This window comes from Plasmopara halstedii (assembly GCF_900000015.1).
Source record: "Plasmopara halstedii genome assembly, contig: Scaffold_672, whole genome shotgun sequence".
In the NCBI taxonomy this organism is placed as follows: Eukaryota; Oomycota; class Peronosporomycetes; order Peronosporales; family Peronosporaceae; genus Plasmopara; species Plasmopara halstedii.
In genome coordinates, this window is record NW_020187589.1 from 852,704 (window position 1) to 862,910 (window position 10,207).

The window sequence follows — 10,207 nt, forward strand, 5'->3', positions numbered from 1 at the left end:
CAAAGTAGAAGACTCCTTCTTAGGGCTACAAATTATGAAGAAAAAGTTGCCATCGTACAGGGTTTATGAATTCTCAAGAGATATAGCGGACAATTCATGAACATTGAAATTAGGATGCGAGATAAAATTCCAAGGAGTAAATCGCTGACAACACAACCTAAGGTTTAGCTTAAGTATACATGGAAAGTGAAAATTCAGTCTACAGAAAGACCGAAATATGTTGTTTCTTACACCTTCAGAGTGATGTCCGTGTAGATACGCAAAAGGTCATCCACAGGTCCTGCTGGCAAGCTGGAGGCCATACCATAGATAGCACTGCCACCCTCTGGCGATGGATTTGGGTCTTGCTTAACTTCATTCACAGCTTCTTTCAGCGCACTCAGAAATTTGTTCGCTTTCCCAATGTGACAAACTGTCACACATAAATGCACACACGTAGGATGCTGCAGAGAATTAAGACTCCATCCTCGTTTTGCCATTGCGTCTCCCACTTTGAGCGCGTTCACACCCTCATCCCCGGCAAAGCTTACCACCATCGCTTTGGGGTCTCCCAGCACGTGAATGCCCTCGATGCGCTGAATGCCCGCTTTGATGTCATCCACAGTGTCTATAATCCCTTTTGTCTTCTGAATATAACCCTCACGTCCAAGACGCACCATCGACGCCCACGCGGCAGCACTTAAAGCACCTGGGCGGCTACCTGCCAGCGTTGGCGTTGCGTATAGGCCTCCCGTCCAATCAGGGTACGAGAAATATTGAAAGCGTCGAATATCCGAGTTTTTGTACAACACCACCGACGTGCCCTTGGAGCCGTAACCGTACTTGTGAGTATCACACGACATACTGGTAACACCTGGCAGCGCAAAGTCATACACAGGGATATCTTGGCGCAGCTGCCGAGCAAATGGTAGCACAAATCCACCTAGACAGCAATCTACGTGCAAACCAACGTCATATTGCACGGCAAGTCGCGAAAGACCTTCAATATCGTCAATAATACCATGCGGAAAGTTGGGTGCACTGCTGTAGAGCATGATCGTGTTGGCTGAAATGCTCCAGCGCACGGCATTTAGATCTATCTTAAGAGACTTTGAGTCCATAGGCACCTTGATCAGTCGAATACCAAGAATTTCACAGGCTTTGTCGATTGCTGCATGCGCTGTGACACACGCAATAATCTCAGGTGATGTGATTCCATGTTTCTGGCGATAATATTCACGATGCGTCTTAGCCGCCAGAAATATACTCTCAGTCCCGCCTGAAGTGAGCGTTCCACAGACCTCCGAGTGTCCACCATTCATTAATTCTGCCGTCATAGCAATGACTTCTGCCTCAAATTTAGTCACCGCTGGCCACAAGTCGGCGTGTAGCGGATTCGACACTGCAAATAGTCCAGATGCCTGGTTCAGTACGTCCAAGTGCTCCTTTTCACCGTGATATACCGCTCCTGACACGAGTCCGTCTTTCCACTTGTCATCGCTGTTGCCTGCAAGATCCTTCATAAGTACCAGCAGTTTTTTGTCATCCATGCCTTGATCTGGTAAAGAATAGAGTTTCTCCATCTTCCCTTCAAGAGGACTATTACCCTTGAGTGACAGCTCAACTTCTTTCTCGATCTTGAGCATTTCGCTAGCCACTTTATTAGCCACAACAGGCAATTGCTTAAGCGCTTTTAGTATGGCTCCACCGATCACATTAAGAAGATGCTTGCGCGACACGTAGCGCAGACGTCGGACAGTCTGCACAGCAAAAGAAGAGGTGGTGACAAGCATAATGAAAATCAGCGTGTCGCCGATTACGGCCTCGACAACAGGCGCGCGCTGCTGTACTGTCGTCCATAGCTGGAACAAAACACTGAAAGATGGAAGAGTGACCGCTACTCGGTAGCGGTAGTAGGCAAAGAAAAGCACAAGCGATGGCCAGATTTTAGCAAGCGCTCGGTCTACATTAAACAGCGACCGGGCCGATACGTAGAGCACAAAGAACGCCACAGCGTAAGCTGGTAGACGCTCCTCAGGTATCGGTAGTAGATCCGCGACAGATAATGGCATCGTGAAAAGAATGAATGTCTCTTCAATCGTGCCTTCTTGAGAATGGTGCGGGGCTTTTGTAGTGCTAATTGTACCAATTTTGCGCCGCACAAACACTCGATTTGGATTTCAGTGTAACATGTCCTATCGTAAACAATACGGTAGATAGAAAGCTTCAGTCTTCTCTATCGAGAACACACGAGAAAAATCTTCTCCATCGTCGTTGCTAGAAGACCACAAATTGCGACACGATGTTACGACGACACTTTTGTTGCTTTAGGACCATATAAAAGACGAATCGAAAAAACGACATCATTGTGTTCTAGAAATGTCGTCTTTAAAATAGATACCAAAATCAAAATTTCTTAAAATGTACGGACGACGAGGCAGGAGACCTAATGTAGGTCGCGACGGCCAAGGCATCGCGTTGATGCTCACGCTTGTGCAACAAATTCATCAGCTGGAGCGTAAACCGCCCGTCACTCTCGGACTCATAGGTGATTATAGTTCTTCATTTGATTCTTTTGTATCACTCAGTTTTAGCTATCACAAACAGCTTTGATGTACGGGATTCATTTTCAAAAAGGGCAGACACCTGAACTCTTTTCCTCGTACTCTTTGTAAGTATCTTTCTTATGTTGCAGAGACGATTGGGGCCGAAGTATTGATAATTCGGACTAATGTAACAGATGCCCTGACAAAGTCCTCAACCGCTGGGACTTGAGCCGCGTTGTGGTGTCAGGACTTCTTCACGTGGATGATTGGCATCTATACCACAACATGTAAGTGCTATAAACGATTTGCTTTATCCGGAATATATCATAGTTGCTCACTTTTGGTGCAGGGCATCCTTTTTGTGGAAGGGATACAATCTTGAGTACAAATTGGGAAGCGTGCGATTCCTACTTACGGTTGGTGGCTTGCTTGTATTGTGCCATTTATTTGTAGTTGTGGTGGCACTTGCACTTGCGAAAGGATTTCAGATACCAGTACGTGTTCCGAATACTCCATATGTTTGATAATTGGGAGAATTAGTCCTACGACCATCATCTATATATCAAGGGACCTTTGCACCAGTGCAGTGTTGGATTCTCGGGTGTGATTTTTGCACTGAAGGTTTGCACATGACAATGACAATGTGAGCTCGTTGATAAGTTAGTAACACAACTCGTGTAGGTGCTTCTGAATCATAATTCGCCCGCTTTCTCATCTTTGTACGGCTTTCAAGTGCCTACAAAATATGCCGCATGGCTGGAATTAGTGGTAATTCACTATATGGTACCAAGAAGCTCATTTATCGGCCACATGTGCGGTATTCTTGCAGGTAGGTTTTACTCACCTGTGATTAGCTTTTGCTTACATGTGTGTTTTGATTTACCAGGATATATCTTTCTTTACTTTCCAGCAATACAGTCAGCTGCCATCGCACTGAGCCGAAATTTTAAAGCGATGGCTGACCCGATCATCAAACGATATTTTGCTGGGATAAATGCTCACTATCCACTATTTTCAATCGGGCGGCCACCTTCCTCTTTCAAGACCGACAAAGAGCTAGCTCAACGCCTTCAGGAAGAAGAATATCGCTCATATCAAGCTCGACGATTGCACCAGGAAGACTCTGGTTACGTTAGCCCAAGTGAAGTTCGACGCAGACGATTATCTCGCTTCAGCAACAATTGATTAATTTTTTGTCATACTAAACCTGATAAATAATTACGATCTTATAACGAAGCAATAAGTTTCTTGTGCCACCTCAATTTCAAAAAAGTAGCTTTGTAATTTTTTTAAGTATTTAATGACTCACAGTTTTAGCCAGACTTATTAAATCCTTTAGATCATCAACAAAAAAATGGCAATATATCCACTTTTTTATTTCGCAATGTCGACTGTTAGTGGTTGTCAATCCGTCAGTGCATGCATTTTATACAGTAAATGAGCCGAGGTGTACGCCATTGTCTGCTGTCTTTTGGCGTGTGGCCCGCGCTTCTGAACGCTGCAGAGAATGTCATCTGGAAGCTACAGCTATTCAGTGTGGCGCTGCTGCATCTCTTCTTCTCGAGCGATAAGCGCTGGCTCCAAACGACGCCTGAGACCACAATAAATGACTCCAAAGCCTTCTTCACAACGGTGCTCGTAGAGCCACAATCTGCTGTAGTGATCAAAATCAAGCGCATCTTGTTCATACGACACGCTGAGTCCGAGTGGAATGTCGTCTTTAATCGCGGTTTTAATTTAAAGGCAATCTCAAATCTCCTTCATGCTGTAGTGCGGGAGTGGCTACTGCTACCCACGAGTGACTCAGTCTTCTTGGACTCACCGCTTAGTTCTTGTGGTCATCTCCAGGCCCAAAGTCTGCACGACCGCGTATGCGAAGCTCTGCAATGCTCAGTGGACGTCAATGGGCACACAACAAGTGAGCCGCTTGCAAGTTCACGTGTAGATTGCCATTCTCTACATCAGACAGAGAAAGCCTCACTTCTTCGTTATCTTGGCTGTCCAGTTCCTGAAAGTGTCATTGTCACGTCCAATTTACGACGTTCCATCGATACAGCTCGCATCGTGTCTGCATCAAGACTGCTAGCACCAGGCGAGAGGATTCATGTCCTCTCGTGTTTGCAAGAGATCGGTCGTAACTTCGACACACTAGCCATAAGTCCGCCCCATGCTATCCTGCCTCCTGAGGTGATGGTCAAAGGTCTGCATGGTGAAAAATGCCACGACGAGCTATTTAACGTGACGGAAAGCTACGGTAACAAGACAATACTAAGCAGCGGCCGAGACCGTCTCATCGCTTTTGCTCAGTGGGTCTTTCTGCAGCAAACAGACGTGGTGGTTGTATACGGCCATTCACTTTGGTTTCGCGCGTTTTGTCGTGAACTTCTTCCACAAGACATACATCACGAGGCCAAGTCGGACAAATTTAGTAACTGTGGTGTGGTTACCTTTCTCCTGGAAGAACACAGCGGAGAGATGAAACAGTATAAAATATCGCCGGAGAGCTTCAAGAATCTTGTTTAATTGAGTTTGTGGGCCAAAGACTGATAATAATTTACATTGTTTTGGTTTCAATCATCAACGTTGGGTATGTTTTCTTTAACATTGTGCAGCTATACGCAATTTCCGTCGACGCATTGAATCGACAAATTTTGGCCAGACCTGCCACCATCTATAGGGCTTTTTGACAAGTCTAACTTGAACTAAAAGTTGATAGACACGGCACGCTGCATACTTGACAAGCGCATCTGCGTTTGGAGTCACGATGTATAGATATCCTGCGAATGAGCAGCAGTTTATGATCACAATTCTGTTCATGTCATATACACTTCCTTGAGCGAAACTTCACCTGTGATAAGCCCAGCGGCTTGAGCCAGCAGTGGCAACTTTGGGACCATAACATACGTCAGAAGCAGCTCCAGCCATGCTGCATACTTTGTCGGCACTTTAAAGTTGTAAAAATTTGTGATAGAAGGCGAACCAACGTTCAAAATAACCTAATATGCAAATTGAGGTCAATTGATGCCTTCAGAGCTCGTAAACAGCAAACCTGAAAACCCAGTAAAGCATTCATGGGTCATCTCCTATACCATAACGTCAGGCTCATACTTTTCAACCAACTTATCCGAGACATATTGCGATACCGGGGATATCATATATGCTCCAAACACAATAAGCACTTGAGACAGTACGATCAGATAGACCAAAAGGATACAAAAGCCTAGACTACCCAGCTTTGCCTCAAGCTTGTACCCTTTCCACACAAGAGACAACCTATAGTAATATCAAATTAACAGTACAGCTTCAGTCCTTTCTCTACTGATTACCGTCACTTGGATCTCACATGCTCTGATAGAGATATGCCTCGTCAAGATGAATGAAAGGAGCAATGACCATCGCCCCAATCTCGTAGTTAGCCACCACTTTGTCAGGACATCTTGTATACAGCTTTACAGTGAGTAAAGATTTATCTTTAAAGGAATAAATAACTTACAGCGAGAATTGAAGAAACGGGGACGGGTTTTGTTTCACTTGCATATGGAGCATATACATGACCCCTACCCTAGGATTAATCCACCAGCATCAACTTATATTCACCATGGCAACGTACCTAGGAGCGCAAATGTCACTGGTGGTTTCCGCTCCAGTTCCTGTACTGACTGAAGTATTGTTAGAAGCCTGGAAGGAATGTCTGCGTCAGCCTTCTCGACCTTTTCTGTAGCATGTTTCGTTATCGTCTCCTTCTTTCGTCGCAACAATTTCATAACTTGTTGTTTATAAGCAGTGTTTTTTACTTCCTTTACCGGTAGAAGTCAGCCGTTTCACAAGAACGTACTTTCGATGGGACAACTGGTGCTAGAAAACCGCGAGTCGGGAAAGGAAAGGCCGCGTGGTAGTTGCCGTTAGAGACTAGAATTTCCTACAATCACGAGCCACTTACAGCACCAGTCACGCACATCAAGAAGAAAAAGTGGACGAAGGGGATCAGAAGTCAAATAAGATGTTGCAGGGTTTACGACGAAAAATTGGTCGCTATGCACCGCGCGGGGGTGTTAAGGGGACATTAGAGGAAGAGAATGAGCACCGTGTGCTTGAGGTGGATGCTACACCCATGGAGGCGGCTGTATGGCAATTTACACGCCTTGACAAGGCTTTGAAAGAACTTGAGTCGCATTTGATACAATTGCTCGATCAAATTCATGTGCGATTACATGTGATCACCACGTTATATTCATTCTTTTATCCATACACGAATAATTATGTATCTCAGAGTGCTTGTGCGACAATGGCTATAGTGGCCGAAGTTTTTGCTGAAACATGCTGGTATAACATTATCTATTTGATTGGAATGACTGAATCGACTGAAATACGCTTGTGTTTATTGTAGTGACGGTGAATGTCATGGAGAAGATTATAAAGCTGCTACAAAACAAATTGAAGTGCAGGAAGCAGAGCGAATGGAGCAGTCGATTCGATTTACTGTACTTGATCCCCTACAAGCCAGGTTGGAGCGACATGGTCAGTTGAAGTATCAACTCGACGCTTGGGAAAAACTAGCGGCAGAGCTGAAAGCACAACGTGCCGTGATGTTAAAGTTGCATTCTTCGGGTCTTGATGATGAAGAGAAACGAAGACAGACAGAATTTGACTTACATCGAGTGGCAGCGGCGTTAGAGGTGGCAGAATCGACTTTATTGCCACAACTGGGTTCGTGTATTGCTACAGCATGCTTTGATCTTCACGACAAGTATATTTACGGTATCATATTTGTTGCAGAAAACGCGATTCAATCGAGTGCGACACGTGCGAATAATCTATTTAGCACTACGGTCAGTTTGCCTATATATTCCAGCCCGCTAGAACATAAATTGACAGATCTGTCTTCATCCAGCGCCTACAAACTGCAATTTTCTTTCGTAACGCCAATCAAACCGTTCTTTCGAGTCTATCAACGCTAGAAAAAGAGATTGTAGCAGAAGCTAACCCGCCACTTAAGTTTTCAACCATCTTGAGAAATACGCTTCCCAGCGTGTCTTTATCTACCCCAAGATTCAAGCTAAGCAAAATGTCCAGTGTGGCATCCGATGGGTGGACTGAAGTGGATGGATCGACTTCTTCAGTCGCCCATGACGGAGTCGAAACGATCTCCGGTAGTGACGAAGATGACGAAAATTCTAGTTTATTGGTTACCATTGACGACTTTGAGTCTGGTAGAGTGGCACCACAGGTGTACAAGCGCGAAGATGATACTTTAATGATGCAACTAAGGACCAAGAACACTGACACGTCTCGGTTTATGACCCTGGCTTCATACCCTGTGGTGGCCCGTGATGATTGCGATCAAGATATTATAAACGAGGAGCAGCTGAGGTTGCTTCGTCGCTCGGCTTCACCGTCGTCACGAACAGTGAGTTTGATTCCATGCACATCACGAATGACAGTGAGTATGCTGTCGTCCATCGGTAAAACTATTCGAGGTAAGCTTAGTCACTCTTCTGGAGAATCAAAAACGATTCGCCAGCGATCAGCACCAAACTCGGCTACCTCCCCAGTTAGTCCACAAAGTGTGGACAATTCATCTCTGGTACTGTTCATCCGTGCTTTTCAAAATATTCAGTGCGTTTTTGACGTCAATTATCACCTTTAGTGTGTCGATGCGCTCATTACTATCTCAAAAGTACCAACCGAATGGTTTACCATCGAAGGCTGTCTATGGGATATTGACGCGAGGGCAGCTAAGTTTCTTGGCAAGTCGCTTTTGCCTGCAGATTCCATCACCGCCAATACAGACGATGTTCTGTACCGACTATTGCAAAATGTATGTTTGTATGCAGTGCATGTTGTATAGTACAGTTTCTGATTCTGTCATTAATGTGTAGAATGAAACTCTGTACTTCGAGTGCTTATCTTATCTACGTGTTGAAGATCTTGCGCGACTATCCAAGGTGATTAGATCAGCGTTTATCGAATTGTTGTGATTGAGATTAAAAGAAGAGTGCTCTAGGTCAATTTTAGGCTTCACTCTCATTTGGTAGACAGCGCCCCTATCTGGAAAAAGTGCATTCGATCTGGTTGTATCTCGCCAGCAATTCGTAGCTCGCTATGGCTCTCCGTTTTTTATGAATCGACACCATGGCGATCTAGTGCAATCGCGTCGCACTACTTATCTGCTGATAGACGACGTGGAATGTATGACCAGCTAGTGTCGAAAGTTGGGATGAAAGTTGTTGACGGATTAGCTACCGATGAATCGTCGGTGCATGATGATGACGCTCAGCTTGCTGTTTGGTTTCGAGAAATCGACGTTGACGTCGTGCGAACGTGCCATCGAATTTATGATGCGAGAAAAGCTGTTACGAATGTATCCTTAGCCCGGTCGAAATTTGATGGTGATAGTGCGATTCAAAACTCAGTAGCGTATATTCTTAATGAGATGTCCGATGCTGTCGCAAGGACGAAGGGAGGCGATGATTGCGTTAGTCCATTTGCTGCAGCGTCACAAACGATGAATAGGAGTCGATCGGGTACTATTAGCTCAGATTTGGAAGCCAAAATGCGTCGTGTTTTACGTGCGTACGTCGTTTATAATCCTCGGGTGGGTTATTGTCAAGGAATGAGCTTTTTGGTTCGCTTACTGGCAGATGTAGCAGAAGACGAAGCTGACATCTTCTGGTTATTCGTGGGGTTCTCTGAACCAGAGAACGATCGTAATTTGTATGAACCTGGAATGGCTGTACTCCAGCCGTACCTCTCCAAGTTTGAAGTGCTGTTTTCGACACATATGCCAGAGCTTTTCAGGCACTTTCAGTCCGAGAGTGTTCACGTGGCTACTTTTTGCACTCGATGGTTTCTGACATACTTTTCGTCCTTTGAGACATTGGCGCCAGCTATCGTGACGCAACTCCTGGATATTTTTATAATTGATGGCTGGCGTATCATGTTTAGTGTCTCGCTTGTCATTTTGGAAGAGCTTCAGCAAGAGCTTTTGAAATGCGATATGGAGGGAATTTTGCGTATTTTAAAATCTCCTCGCGGCCACATGCCAGAGCCTGACTATCATCGTCAGCGACAGCTTGTGCGTCATGCACTTGCATATAGTACTTCTCGGACTATCAACTCGATATGAACGAGGTAGTTATTTTAACAAAGACTGTATTTTATGACAAGTACTTGCAGTCAGTTGAATGCAGTACATTGTGAAACTATCACTTTGTTTTGACTTTTGTAATCAAGCCTTACACCTCGGTTACAATTGTAAATTTCGAAACTGTGAAAAGGATGATTTTTGAAGGACAAAACAGTTTTTAGTAAGAGAGATAGTAAAGCGTAAATTTTTAGTATTAGTTTAAATTATATAAATGAACTCAAGATAAAACAGACAGTGCAAACAAACCGTGTTAATTTCATTAGATAGCGCACAAATCCATTTCTGTGGATTATTGAGATTTTCTGTGCAAATGCATGGCAACTTCATCGTTCTTGGTAGCACTCGTAGTCAATCCCACCACCGAGTCATGAAAAGATTGAATTCTCTGCGAGGATTTTTGAATTTTAGATGCATAATTTTTTTGTTAGAGAGCTTATTACTTTTTTTTAGTATAAACGCCGCTTCTCAGCGTTGCTCTATTGTGACGGGTCACACGGCACCTTGCACAGAGGAAGCTTGACTTCCAAGAGTATAC

The 10,207-nt window shown here is 44.4% G+C and overlaps 5 protein-coding genes across 5 annotated transcripts; 3 read left to right on the forward strand and 2 right to left on the reverse strand.

The window, feature by feature from the left end:
- Positions 1-227: 227 nt before the first annotated feature.
- On the reverse strand, positions 228-2,051 carry PHALS_13788 (sphingosine-1-phosphate lyase; the record flags this gene model as incomplete). The annotated part of the gene is made up of 1 exon (XM_024729606.1): positions 228-2,051. The coding sequence occupies one exon, from the start codon at positions 2,049-2,051 to the stop codon at positions 228-230; it is 1,824 nt and encodes a 607-aa protein (XP_024579966.1).
- A 349-nt stretch (positions 2,052-2,400) lies between these two features.
- Positions 2,401-3,710, forward strand: PHALS_13789 (serine protease family; the record flags this gene model as incomplete). Its single annotated transcript, XM_024729607.1, has 7 exons — positions 2,401-2,527; positions 2,587-2,650; positions 2,720-2,812; positions 2,875-3,019; positions 3,093-3,146; positions 3,207-3,354; positions 3,412-3,710. The coding sequence occupies 7 exons, from the start codon at positions 2,401-2,403 to the stop codon at positions 3,708-3,710; spliced, it is 930 nt and encodes a 309-aa protein (XP_024579967.1).
- A 252-nt stretch (positions 3,711-3,962) lies between these two features.
- PHALS_13790 (Histidine phosphatase superfamily, clade-1) lies at positions 3,963-5,048 on the forward strand (the record flags this gene model as incomplete). The annotated part of the gene is made up of 1 exon (XM_024729608.1): positions 3,963-5,048. One exon carries the CDS (start codon positions 3,963-3,965, stop codon positions 5,046-5,048), a length of 1,086 nt encoding a protein of 361 aa, XP_024579968.1.
- A 75-nt stretch (positions 5,049-5,123) lies between these two features.
- On the reverse strand, positions 5,124-6,289 carry PHALS_13791 (serine protease family; the record flags this gene model as incomplete). The annotated part of the gene is made up of 7 exons (XM_024729609.1): positions 5,124-5,302; positions 5,374-5,521; positions 5,615-5,798; positions 5,869-5,961; positions 6,019-6,082; positions 6,136-6,184; positions 6,236-6,289. The coding sequence occupies 7 exons, from the start codon at positions 6,287-6,289 to the stop codon at positions 5,124-5,126; spliced, it is 771 nt and encodes a 256-aa protein (XP_024579969.1).
- A 236-nt stretch (positions 6,290-6,525) lies between these two features.
- PHALS_13792 (ankyrin repeat-containing protein) lies at positions 6,526-9,651 on the forward strand (the record flags this gene model as incomplete). The annotated part of the gene is made up of 8 exons (XM_024729610.1): positions 6,526-6,726; positions 6,796-6,848; positions 6,913-7,232; positions 7,302-7,354; positions 7,417-8,109; positions 8,173-8,319; positions 8,405-8,470; positions 8,530-9,651. The coding sequence occupies 8 exons, from the start codon at positions 6,526-6,528 to the stop codon at positions 9,649-9,651; spliced, it is 2,655 nt and encodes an 884-aa protein (XP_024579970.1).
- Between the last annotated feature and the right edge of the window lie 556 nt (positions 9,652-10,207).